At 36.1% G+C, this 14,300-nt stretch overlaps 1 protein-coding gene across 2 annotated transcripts in view; it reads left to right on the top strand.

Annotated features, from left to right (window-relative positions):
• Nucleotides 1-14,300, top strand: part of tmem104 (transmembrane protein 104) — a 79,294-nt gene that overhangs the window by 10,902 nt on the left and 54,092 nt on the right. For both annotated transcript variants that reach the window (XM_052138917.1, XM_052138918.1), the window contains exons 5-8: nt 1,664-1,760; nt 1,884-1,964; nt 9,207-9,306; nt 10,937-11,033. In XM_052138917.1, coding sequence (XP_051994877.1) covers nt 1,664-1,760; nt 1,884-1,964; nt 9,207-9,306; nt 10,937-11,033 — 375 coding nt within the window. The remainder of the gene's footprint in view (nt 1-1,663; nt 1,761-1,883; nt 1,965-9,206; nt 9,307-10,936; nt 11,034-14,300) is intronic.

Here is a 14,300-nt window from a genome sequence, read left to right as displayed (position 1 = left end):
ACCTCTCCTCAGTGCAAGTCACATAAAAAAGCACCTAAAGGACTCTCAGACTGTGAGAAACAAGATTCTCTGGTCTGATAAAATGAAGATTGAACTGTTTGGCCTCAATTCCAAGCATCATGTCTTGAGGAAACCAGGCACCGCTCATCACCTGTGCAATACCACCCCAATGGTGAAGTATGGTGGTGGAAATATCATGGTGTGGGGGTGTTTTTCAGCGCCAGGGACTGGTCAGGGTTGAAGCAAAGCTTAACTGGACCGGGCCGAAGTTTAACCTTCCAACAGCACAATGACCCTAAGCACACAGTCAAGACAACGCAAGAGTGGCTTAGGGACAACTCTGTGAATGTCGTTGAGTGGACCAGCCAGAGCCCGGACTTGAACCTAATCGAACATCTCTGGAGAGACCGTCGGTGGACAGCCATTTTCAGGCTGTCCACCGACGGTCCCCATACAGCCTGACAAAGCTTGAGAGGATCTGCAGAGAAGAATTGCAGAAAATCCCCACATCCAGGTGTGCAAAGCTTGTTACCCACAAAGACTTGAGGCTGTAATTGCTGCCAAAAGTTAAGGGTCTGAATACTTCTGTCAATGCAATATTTCATATATATGTCATTATGGGATGTGGAGCGCATACAGATGTGGAAAAAAATAAAATAAATTAATGCATTTTAGCATAATATTATAATTATTTCCCCCACAAGAATTTAAATTGAATAAGACTTATTTATATAATTATTTTTCTTTAAAAGTTTACACCTCTTAGACATTTTTTACTTTAAGCCCTAGAAAATTATAAAAATTACTTTGAACTCAGAAATTGAAAACATGTTCACCATAGTAGAGCTATGCTATGGATAGACGTCCATACAACAACGGTGGCCCCAAGGACTTCAATTTTTTGCAAACTAAGATATGAGTCGAAATTCATTTTTGAATGCAGTCTGAGAGAGGTTCACAGATAAGACGAAAATCTCACTCTGTAATGATAACCAGAACTATTTTGGTGGAAAAAGGGGTAGAATTATAATTTTTTAGTATCTGGGCATAATGACTCCAACCAAGTCTCCTAAGCAACCAAATTGGCCCGGTTGCTTGGGAGGGTAGAGTCACGTTGGGTTAACCTCCTCATGGTCACTATAATGTGGTTCTCACTCTTGTTGGGGCACGTGGAGAATCGTGCGTGGATGCTGTGGAGAATAAGGTAAGGCACTCAACAAGCCATGTGATAAGATGCGCGGATTGACTGTCTCGGACGCTGAGGCAACTGTGATTCATCCTCGCCACCTGGATTGAGGCGAGTCACTATGACAACACGAGGACTTTGAGCGCATTGGGAATTGGGCATACCAAATTGGGGAGGAAAAAAAAGGATCTGGACATTTGAAATTGAGCTGAAATAGTTTTAAAAAGAGTTTTGGGCTACCTAAATGCATTGCTATCAAGGTTTTGCAGGATGGTTATGGAAGAAATTGCTTGTATCCTGTGAAATTAAACTATTTATTTGCTTGTAGCAATCTAGCATATATAAATTTATGTAGTGTTGTAGCAATCACACATGGGTAAATGTTGGAGTTTGAGTGTGTTTTTTTTTTTGTTTGTGAGCATTTTATTTTCAGAGCATTAGTGAACTAACCAGGTTTTCTGTTATGACCGTTTTTAGATCGATGACAGTGACTCCAGCTCGGACGATTCAGATGACGAGGTCAGTAACCATGGATGGTCAGAACCCGCAGAGACGCGGCCCATTCTCTCAGTCCGTAAGTACTGTGTTTGCATTTTATTGTCTTTGTCAATGCAATGTTATTGTGTAACAATGCCTTGTTGCCCAAGTTCAAAATATTAAACGAAGTTCATTGTTGTTTCGTCATCTTGTATAACAGAGCGTGCCGCCAATGTAGACCACTTTGACATTGTCGAGAGAGTCGAGATGGGACAAATGGCCTCCATGTTTTTTAATAAAGGTAAGAAGCGTTATGTCATTATGTGCTACAAAGTGAACTTCAATTAAGACATTGAGTTTTATAAGGCTTTTAAGCAAGCCTTTTAAAAGTTGGTTTATGAATTTCATATAGCGACTCGAGCGAGTTTTGCTTTAATGTTTAATAACAGCGAGTGAGGTTATTGGCTGCTAATGGGGTGTAATTACAAATGGTTTATTAGCTTTTGGTTTTAATTACTTCACTACAGAGTGTAATCTGTTATCCTCACTTGTATGAGGCTTGCGTCAAGATGGAGAATCCAGGTAATGAGGTAATGTTCCTTCTTAATATAAATATGAACAAGAGGTGTTCACCTTTGTCTCGAAACAGAAGCGTAATTTTTACAGATCCATTTCCTATTTTTACTTTTCTATTGCTCCATCAGTGTTCTCGCCCTTCTAAGCATCATTTCACACTCTGCGCTACACAATGACTGACTCAGCAGTCCCCTGGGCAGCCTTGTAATATCTCAACAGCATTGCTTTTGGCATCTTTTCCAACCGAGAAAAAAAAAAAGGGACAAACAACAAAGTTTCTAAACAAGGGGGTCGGTGCTGACTAGAGGGCCTTAGTAAACTTCCAAAGGGGCTACAACATTTCTTAAAAGTATTTAAAGGATTAGTTGTACCAAAAATTACATTTGCAAAATGTTGTTTCAAACTTGTATGATTCTCTTTCTTCAGTGGAACAGAAAATTAGATGTTTGGCAGAATGTAAGGAACTACAACCTCAGCCACTATTCACTCTTCAGTTAATGTTCACATCAACCATCAGAATGGGGAAAAAATTTATCTCAGTGATTTGGAGCGTGTTATGATTGATGGTGACATATGCGCTGGTTTGTGTATTTCTGTAACAGTTGATGATCTGGGAGTTTCACACACAACAGTCTCTAGAATTTACTCAGAATTGTGCCAAAAACATAAAACATCCAGTGAGCGGCAGCTCTGCGGATTGAAACACCTTGTTAATGAGAGAGGTTAACGGAGAATGACCAGAATGGTTTGAACTGACAAAGTCTACGGTAACTCAGATAACCGTTCTGTACAATTGTGGCGAGAAGAATAGCATCTCAGAAAGCTATTCTGAGATGCGGGTTGGCGCTGTTTTGGTGGCACTAGGGGGACCTACAAAATATTGGGCAGGTGGTTTTAATGTTGTGGCTGATCTGTGTATATAAGTGCAACGTATAGCATCATGTTTATAACTTGGGAGAAAAAGCTCTCACATTGACAGTTTTTCACAGTAAAGTGCAACCTTGAATGACAAAATGACCTTTAAATATATATAAAAAAAATTATCCCCTTTTTCACAATTATCAGCATATCTAAAATGTTTGAATTGTCAAATTCTGTTTAATTTACTCATAAAATATCATTTTTCTTTATAAGAAATGGGACCGTTGAGCAGAGCGATTTAGCAAGTTTAATGGAACCAAGAATGTTCGCAGTAATACATTTTGCTTCTGGAGAACTTTGTGTATATATTTTGTACTTATTAAAAAAAATTCTCCTTTTAACCTCATCAACTCCGCAGATCAGCCGGCGGGTCTATAAGGGGGCGCTGTGTTGCAAACAAATGTAATGCTTAAAATCTCTCTACAAAGTCTCTAAACAAAGCATCGGAATTATATTTTATTGACTATTGATGATCAAATCTCAGACATCATCACAAAGGGCTCCGCTTTCTAATGACAGCTAGATTGAGTTGAGCTAGTCCACTCAGAGGCCGAGATATTCGATGAAACATTGGTAAGTGGTGGATGAACTGAAAATTAGACCGTGTCTATGGATGATCACATCTCTGAGTGCTAAAATGAGTTAGAACGCCATCTACATTTCAGATCGGCCTTTTGTGACGATAAGGTGATAGATGGAAAAAAAATCAATTCTAGTACTTGTTGAGATCTAGTGGAATAAAATAAGATGGTTTGGAGGGAACAGAACCAGAATTACATGCTTACAAAGTTAGGACAAAAATATATTATTATAATGTTTTCATATTTCTGATGTGAATATTTTAAATATATATATATATATATATATATATATATATATATATATATATATTTAAATTATTTTCACCATAAGATTGTAAACATATACAATATTATTTATTGGGGGTGTTCTGAATAAATGAGACTAACTTTTGGCAATTAGTCCACAGTATGTGTTAATGTTAAGTTTATACGTTTAAAAAGTGTGAAAAATTGCAGACGGTGCCCTGGAGTTAAAGAGGTTAAAAAAAAAAAAAAAAAACTGTTAACATGTAACAAACAAAAAATATTTTAAATTCAATAAATTAATACATTTAATGCATTGACAGCCTTAGTTTCTGTTAATTTAAAAGTTTTAAAGTTTGTTATTGTAGCAGAAGTGCTAGAGGAAAAATCACAACCTGTGTTTGGGGGCATTGAAATATTGACTTAAATAATGTGGGACCTTATAGATTTTAAGGGAGAACCAGCTGCTTGCGATGGCCAACTTCATCCACTAGGTGGCGCACTTGTTACACTCACACAAACCAGAACAGACTCTGTCACTAATGCACTGCAAGCACCCATGCTATGTGAACGTAAACACGCTGGCTTTGAGCTTTTTCTGCATGGACATCACTTACTCACTCTGTCCACTCTTTGTTATTCTATTAAGGTTGATGTGTTAAAATAGCCCACTATAATGTGACCTTTCTCAGAAAAGGATGGAGTTAAGTGTCCACTTTTTCCTAATGCAGGTGCGCTGGGAAGAGACTAAATGACTACCTGAGCTGCCTAGGAGACTTGTAAATATATTAAATGGCACTGTAACTCACCATGAACTGAGATTCGTTTAGGTAGTGTGACTTTAGTATTGACTGTAGCTTTTAATAGGAATAGCAAGGACTCATTTGCCCTCCTGTCTTGGGGCATGCTGTGTTTTAAAAGCTAGTGCAGTTGTTAAGCGCACCTTTTGTAATGGGAGTGATCAGTCCATGAGCTGTCATTTAGTGGAAAAGAACAACAGGCTTATACTCCTAAATGAACTGTAGTTAAAGGCTTTAATGTTTATGAATGGACATTAGGATTGTCAAGACAGATAAAAGTTGATTTTCTTTGCAGAATGAATGCACAGTGAGTATGTTGTTGAAATTATTTGGGTGCAGTTAGTTGTTGAAAGTAAAGTTATAAATGGATCAGTTCTGGTCTGAATGAAGAAATAGAAAGTCAGACTAGTTTGGCCAAGTTTTGCACCACTCACATTTTCTTAAGAAAATATAAAAATCTATATAGCTACATCAACTTTCAGATTCTGATTAAAATCTTTAATGCTTAAACATATTATTTTAGTTTCTGGTATTCCTGTGTAGGAATACTGCATTTAAATGCATGTAGGTGAATAAGAATAGCTGCTTTCTTTTATACTTTTTCAATAATGTTGAATTGTAGCCTAAAAAAGCAAGCAGGTGGGTTTCCATTTAAATCTGGGCAGTTTGAGAATGGAGAAACTTTATTTTCAAGATAAATCAACATTTCCATATTTCAAGTGATGAACTCGCTCTAGTTCCCTTATGAATTGTGCTGCATGAATTGTAAAAAGAGCACTGCAATTGAATTGGCATTCATAATTTCTCATGTTTTCTGCCATTGTTTGGCCACTCATCTTAGTAAAATGGCGTGGAACTGACAACAACATTTGCCACTTTTTTTATTGTGGGTGGAAAGATGGCTCAATTAAGCTTGTAAAGTAGTGTTAGGTTTTTTTTAGATTTAAATGTAGTTTTAATAGCCTGTTAGCTCTTGTCAATGTCAAATTAATTGAGTTGATTGGTCAGTTGTACCATTTGAGATCCTCATAGGAGGTTCGGTGAATGAAGAACGAGTGTTGTGGTGAGCGGGTTTGTCTTTTGTCCTCAATGCTGTCCATCTCATCTTCAACTGGCACGGAGTGAGTGATGGATGAACAGTGAAACAGTGTGTGGAATGTGGAGTGTGTGGTTAATGAAGAGAAGAGTGGGGGGAGAGATTTCATAATGAAGTGCTTGTTTAATAAGGGTTATTTATGCTGCTCTGATGCAGCCTATACCAGTGTTTCCCAACCACTAGTGTGCCGTGAAAGATAGTCAGGTGTGCCTTGGAAAATTATCAGATTCCACAAAATATATCAGGTCTCTGGACTGAGACTATTTTTTCAACCATTTTTCCTAACAGTGCGATTAAACTTTGCTAGAGGTCGCATTGGTGCGACTACAAAGTTGGCTGACTCGCTGATTGTGCTCTGTTGTTTTTTGTTCCGTATGAGAAATATAAATTGGCAAATGTTCCAAACGCGAAAGGAAACCGCTTTACCCAGATCAGTCAGCGCTGCTCAATGGACAGCATTGAAAAGGAATAAAGGAGAATTCTGCACAATGAACAGACAGAAATTTTAAGGTATTAAAATATTTATAAATATATTTAAACATATTCACCATGAACTTATATCAATTTAATGGTGAGAGAATACAATTTAATTTCTGGATGGGATTTTCTTACTGTGCCATAATTTGTTTTATGGTTACTGCTAATCATGGTTTTACTTTTGGTTACTATGATCATTTTGCAAATGCCACAGTTATAACTATGGATAACAATGCAACTTTCCTTCTGTGTAAACCCTTTTCTAATGTCCTCTGATTGTAGAAAAAGGCTTTGTAAAAAGAAACCATGAAAGAAAACAATTTTTCTTTCAAATGGACTGGTGCGACCAAGTCAAGTGCTGATGTGACAATTTGTGGAATTTAACATCGGTGCTATGACTCTTAAATGTTAGTCTGGAGCCATGTATATAAATAGATACATAAAATATTATTTGCTGTGGCATTGCAAGAATTAATTTGCAAGAACCAATGTAAAAATAAGGAAAGATGCAAATTTGTTGTTTTATTCATTAGCCAATTAGCACCCTTGCCACCTGTGATCTCATTACACACCGTACCTACGTGACTTTCATTTTTTTTCATAGCAGAATTTCAAACATTACGAGTAAACACGCAACTAAAATGGACAGAAATCATGGAAGTTCTTGTGGGACAGTGGGATAGAGGTGTGCCATGGGATTTGTTTAATTGTAAAAAGTGTGCCATGGCAGAAAAAAGGTTGGGGAAACACTGGCCTATACAACTTTCTTCACCAGCTGAGGAAGTTCAACCTGCCACTGGCGCTGCTGACACAGATCTACTCGGCCATCATTAGATGTCGACCAATAGTCGATTTTACTGATACTGATAACCAAGTTGGTCAGTGCCTGCCGATAAGCTGATTTATGTTTAAATGAAATAAATATATATATATATATATATATATATATATATATATATATATATATATATATATATATATATATATATATATATATATATATATATATATATATATATATATATATATATATATATATCTATCTATCTATCTAATATTCCAGTTTTAAAGTCAGCTGATTTTTAATTGATATTGTTTCCTTGGTCCACAAGAGGGCGCAATAAATACATTAACTATTCAGCACTGTGATTTTATTGCAAAGAACATTCCTATCCTGTCTGTTAAAAAAGAGCATTTAATTTTCAACTAATGTGCATAAAATAAATATGTTTTATTCGTCCATATTCTCAAATGTTAAGTCAAAAGTAAAATGAGAGGGGAAAATGCTTCAATGGACAGTTCACATTGTGTTTCACTTGCACTTGACTTCTACTACACCAGAAGAGCTTCATAATAACAGCAAAATACCACATTGATTTTATTTAGTACAGTTGAATGTAGAGTAGAACTATTCCCAGACAGCAGTGGTATTCGGCTGAACTCAGTGGTGAAGCAGCTTAGACTATGAGCCCGGGCCAGGAGCTGTTCAAACAGATGGAACACAACAGACTGGATGATCTCGAGACATTTCCAAATTGAACATCTTTCCTGACAAAGCACTTAAACAAGTCATTGCTTAATCTGATAAATGCTTATGAGAAAGTAAGATGCAATGGCCAAAGACCTCCACTAACTGTAAGGGGCTGTTCACACCGAACGCATTTGCAACCCATCTATTTGTTTTTCTATGTAAAAGTGAGCTTGACAATCGTCTTTGTTTTAGTTTATTCAGTCTTGTGCAGGAGTGATCTTTTGTAAATGATGTGTCTAATTAAAAAGAACTTTAATTGTTAATGTTTTAACAATGTTTTAACAGTATTCCGCTCCATGCAGAGTGTTGTCTCACGTGTCAAAACAAACACCACAGGGCATCAGTGAAGTGATTTTATTTTGCCTTTAGGCTGCTCTCATACTGTAAAATGATAGCGCACCCTTCCCAGCCGCTCCATCACCAGACGCAAGTAGGGAAAAAACTATTGGTGTGCATTTTTGCAGATAACTGATAGTTCCAGAAATCTGTTATCGGTGCTGATTAATTGGCAAAACTGATCTGGTCAACCTCTTAGCCATCATTGAGTCTGTCTTGTATACATCTATAATTGTCTGGTTTGGTTCAGCCACCAAAATCAGACAGAAGGAAACTACAACAGACAGTCAGGACTGCTGAGAGGATTATTGGTGCCCCCCTGCCCACCTTCCAAAAGCTGTACGTCTTCAGAGTGAGGAAACATGCAGATAGAATCACTCTGGACCCCGCACACCCTGCCCACTCCCTCTTTGAACTGTTGCCCTCTGGCCGGCGCTACTGAGCGCTAGGACATCCAGGCACAAGAACAGTTTCTACCCTCAGGCCATTTTCCTCATGAACAATTAAACTGTATCAGGATTCCCCCATAGTGCAAAAATGTATAAATATGTAATGTAAATATGTAAATATGTAAATTCACTCATATTTAATTCAATAACTTTACATACCCCTACCTTGCACATGCATTATCATTTGCACATGTTCATATGCCATTCTGTTAAATGTCCTATTATTTCTATGTCTGTTTATACTCTTACCTTGATTAATATTCTGTCTCTCACTATAATGTTCTGTGTGCACATGTTTCTCCTATCACCAAAATAAATCCCTTGTGTACATGAGAACACTTGGCAATAAAGCTTATTCTGATAAGTGGGTATAGAGTTTTAAGGAAGAACACTGGAATCTTCTAGGGATTGATGCTGCCCATCTACATGTTCAGTAAACCACACCACCTGCTTTGTATCATGTATTTAAAGTGATATTTTATTTACAGTTGTCAATCTATATATAGAATGACATCTGAGTCTTGTTCCCACAGTTGGTGTCAACATGTTCTACATCTGCATCATCGTGTACCTGTATGGAGATTTGGCCATTTATGCCGCTGCTGTACCAGTATCTCTTATGGAAGTAGCTTGGTGAGTTTAAGTTCTCACACTTTGCATATCTTTTTCTTGAGTTTAATTAATAAAAGGTCAAAATGACTTTTCAAGTGATGACATTGCAGAGCAAAAATTCTGTTAATTTTAAAGCAATTATTTCTTATCAAGGTCTTGTGCCAATGGGATGCTTCAACCCATAAGAAATTTGTCTCGTTGGCTAGAAGTTAGAACACAAATAATGAATGTTTCACCAATCTTCAACCAATAAAGAATTGCCCAGTTGTGTCTGGTCATTAAAACTTGATTGATTTCTTATCAAGGCACTTCAACCAATAAGAAAGTGCTTCAACCTATTCAAAGTCTTTCAGTCGTCCAGTCATTAGATCTCCATTCATTTCTCATCAAGGCGTTTAAACCAAGAAGATGCTTCAACCAAATTGAAATGCATCCAATTCTCCAGTCATTAGTACTCAATTAATTTCTTATCGAGATATTTCAACCAATAAGAAGATGCTTCAATCAATATGTATGCTCAGCTGTCCAACCATTAGAACCTGACTAATTTTGTTGTTTTAAGACAGTGAAAAATACATTTTGAAAAAATTTGTCCAGTTGCTAGAACTTGAATCATTTTGTTATCAAAGTGTTTCAACAATAAGATTTTACTCAACCAATAAAAAATGTGCCAAGTTGTCCATTCATTAGATCTCGATTAATTTCTAATCAAGGCATTTCAACAAATAAGAAAGTGCTTAAAAAAAAAACGTAATTATTTCAGTTGTTCAATAGTTAGAACTCGATTAATTTCTTATCAAGGCGTTTCACCAAATTAGTATGATTTTTGATTCAACCAATGAGAAACAAACTTGATTAATTGCTCATCGAGGTGTTTCAACCCATAAATAGAGGCTTTAACCAATAAATAATTTGTCTAGTCATTATAACTCAATTAATTTCTTTTCAAGGCATTTCTTCAATACAATTATCCTTCGACCAATACAAAAAAGCTGTCCTCTTTAGAACTTGATTGATTTCTCATCAAAGCATTTAAACCAATATGATGCTTCAACCAATTAGAAACTCTTCTAATTTCTTATCGAGATATTTCAACCAATAAGAAGATGCTTCAATCAGTATGAATGTCCTGCTGTTCAACCATAAGAACTTGACATGAGAGAGAAAAATTTATATATATTTTTTTAAATTACTGGTTTTGAACCAGTGAGAAATTTGTCCAGTTGCTAGAACTTGAATAATTTATCAAAGTGGCTCACCAATAAGATTTAAAGTCCAGTTGTTCATTTGTCCAACTCATATACTTTAATATGAGATAAGATTATGCCACCAATAACAAATTTGACCTAAAGTGAATTTCACAACACTTATTTTACACACCATTTACTCCCTATAAATGTTAATATATACAATTCTCCCAGTCATTTTGGACTTGAACATGGATAATCTTAAAATGGTGATTTAAATGTCAGATTATTTGGACTGGATGAAATATCGGTCCATCACTACTCCAAAGACATGCTGAGTAGGGCAGAATTTCCTAAACTTGCCTGAGTTTCATCTATCTGTACTTTACCTGATCCGAAGGCACTATGTATTCTAGTATCTTGTATAAATCAATTTGCCTATCTGTTCGTTTGTCTTCCCGCAGTGGGAATTTCTCATGCAGTGCAGGGAGTGTGAAATACAATGATACAGACTCATGCTGGGGACCCGTAAGACGTAAAGACGCCTACAGAGTGTTTCTGGTGAGTGCAGCCGTGCTCGCTACACAGTCGAACATCACACCTCATTGACAGCACTTACATCTCCGCAGGGTGCTGGACGCACACCAACTGAAGGTACTGAACAACTGCAGAGATTCACATAAAGGTTGAGCAAGAGAGTGGAAGACAGCTAAGACACTTAAAGGGGCAGATAACCCAAAAAAGAAAATTCATTTTTACTCGCTCATGTTGTTCCAAACTTATGCCTTTCTTTTGTGGAACACAAAACGTAGGGCAGAATGACTGGTTCAGTCATCATTCACTTTCTTTGCATCTGTTTTTTCATACAGTGACAGTGATTGGTGACTGAGGTTGTCATTTTTTGTTCCACAGAAGAAAGGAAGTCATTAGGGTTTGGATTTGAAATTGCACTAGTAAATAATTACAGAATTTTTGTTATTATTTTTTGGATAAACTATTCCTTTAATACTCACAATCTCTGTAGACTCCTCAACATAAGCATTTTTGGAGGTGTTTTGAATGCCCTTGAAATTCACGTAGAGGCACAGCACAAGTGATTTCCTGCTTGCCTTTTGTATTTCAACAGTGATGGATGTGCTGATTCATTGCACTCCATCTCTAGAAATAGAGCGAGGTGGTTGTCCCGTTTGCCAATATAAAGCATTGTTTTAGCTTTTTAATATCCTTGCCTGGATAAGCCTCTTATTGCATGTTAACCACAGGAAATTATGCTGATTTTAGAATTTATGTCAAGTTGTGCCTACTTTACCCATGTGTAGGGGTAGGATTCAGAAGGAATTGAATGGTTCTGGTTCCGATTCCACTTAATGGATTGGGGACTTTAAAGGTAACATTTTATTTTTATTTTTTTATTAAACCGGTTCTGAATAAAAACCTGTTCTTGGTTCCCAACCATACTGAACTGATGAGAAGCATTTTTTTTCTGTACATGGTTTGTCATATATTGAGCTGAGATGACGTCACACACATTAAGCTTATGCATATTATGTATGTGCTGTAATTGAATTTACTTTATTAGATAATTTCTTTACAGATTATTTCAGGCATCTGGAAGACACAACCCACCTCATTCTTCCCTGAACCCCCACCCCTTTTGACTAGAACACCACTTTAAATTCTTCTCTCAGACATGCCCTCAAATAAACCATGTTTTTTTATTGATGAAAGATTAATCTGGCCGGCTTATAAACTTGAGTCGCTGAGGCTGTCCTCTCTCTCTCTCTCACTTAAGAGTGTTAGTGCACTTGTGGTGGAGGAAAATTACCCAATTTTGAGTCTGCGGATTGGGACATGTCCGAAGGGGCCGACTGTTTTAGCCACAAACTTTATGAGCTTTATCAGACAATGTGTGTGTGTGTGTGTGTGTGTCCGTTGAATTTGTGCCACAGGATGTTGTCTACCCCAACCATTTAGCCAAGCGCTTCTGATTTCACTTGGGTAGTCCCTTTGAATCACAGTTTAATCAAATAGAATCAAAGTAGAATTTGTTTATTTTGAGTTATGCATTACGGAAATAACAAATCATGGATGAATTGCCATTTAACTGAAAGACTGTAACTTGAAATGGCAGGTGTAATTTTTCGCGGTTTTAGCTGTGCATGTCAATACCCGTGACATGGTTTTTCTTTTCTTTTTAATTTTTTTGATATTTTGGGAAAAATCTCAAGGAAAATCCTGTCTGGGTCATATTTTTAAAAATAAGAAATTCTATTTTGCATAAAGAAAATGGCATGTTTAAGGGTCATTAAAAGGGATGAGATTATATATAGAATTTCAATATATCGCAAACCAAAACAATGACAGAACATAACGAGGCAAAACTTGATTTTGGAAATCTGAAACATCCTTTTCTGTCAATTTGATCATAAATGAAATTACCCGTCAAACAGCATAATCCCTATCGCTTAATTTGACCCCTACTTCGCTTTTCTTTACCGTTTATAGGATCGCAGATGGTCCTTGATGGGCTTAAATTAGCTTTTAAACATTTAATTTCTGGAATACCTGGAAAAAAGCATTGTTTTGTTGGTAAGTGCTTAAAATTTACCATTTCTTCCATGTAATGTGTATCCATCAAATATAAAATCCACGCACTCCACTTTTATTATATAATATTTAATATCCTTTCTGTTCTTTACAGTCAGATAGAAAAGTAAAAATAAATATGAATTTTTAATCCCAAATTAAAAGCGCTAAAAAAAGCAAAACTTCTCTCTTGTTAATAAATAAACCAGACACTTGTTTGTGAGATACACGTTGGAATCTTAAAGTGACTGTAATCTTTTTAGAGCTTGTGAATGAGTGTAAACTCAGTGTTATTTCTTGTAAATTGTACACATTATTTCAAACATTGATAGCTCATATCATTATTATATCTATATATTATATAGTGGTTGACCGATGTGGGCTTTTTTAATGGCCGATGCTGATATTCAGAGAGCAGGGTGGCTGATAGGCCGATACAATGTTGATATATCAGACATTTTAAAGGATTTGTTCACCCAAAAAGGTCAATTCAGTCATTTTTTACACACCCCTGTGTTGTTATAACCCTCTATTACTTTCTTTATCTTAACACAAAGGGAGAAATTGTGCAAAAATGTTCTCAGTGATTTCATACAATGGCAGTTTATGGTGACCACTTCTTCAAGCTTCAGAAGGATGCAAAAGTATAATTCAGGATGTTCATGATTCAAGACTCATGATTGTTATGAAAGCATACAATAAGGTTTGGTGAGAAACAATCCGAAATCTAATGTATTATTTAGTAAAAATGTTCTCTGACCGTTGATCTTATATCTGGGTATGTTCATGATATGGCAGGAGAGCAACAGTTCATGCAGCCCCCTATTGACATTGGGGCGTTCAAGCGAAAATTGGTTTATCTAAAAAACGGTCCTCCACAGTGATGGCGACTACAGAACACAAAACATGTCTGAAGAGTTTGTAGTCAAAGAATTTATTCATTTCTATGCCCAGCCTTTAAGCATTTATATTGTGTTTTTAAGAACTTTGATGAAAAATTATAATGTGCATTTAGTGCAAACATTTTTCAAACAATTTCAATAATTACTTAAATTTAAGTGTTATTATATAGAATCGAGATTATATCGAATCATGAACCTCATATTATATATCAAAACGAATCGTAAGATAACCATATCGTCCCATCTCTAGTCATTAAGATTTCAATTGTGACATACTTGTAGCTTATTTTTAATTTAAATATTTATACATCATGATGGTATTTATTTTACTGAATTTATT

The sequence above is a fragment of the Xyrauchen texanus genome, chromosome 12 (genome assembly GCF_025860055.1).
Source record: "Xyrauchen texanus isolate HMW12.3.18 chromosome 12, RBS_HiC_50CHRs, whole genome shotgun sequence".
Taxonomy (NCBI): Eukaryota; Metazoa; Chordata; class Actinopteri; order Cypriniformes; family Catostomidae; genus Xyrauchen; species Xyrauchen texanus.
Note: the sequence above shows the minus strand (reverse complement) of the source record. Positions and strands in the feature narration are given on the sequence as shown.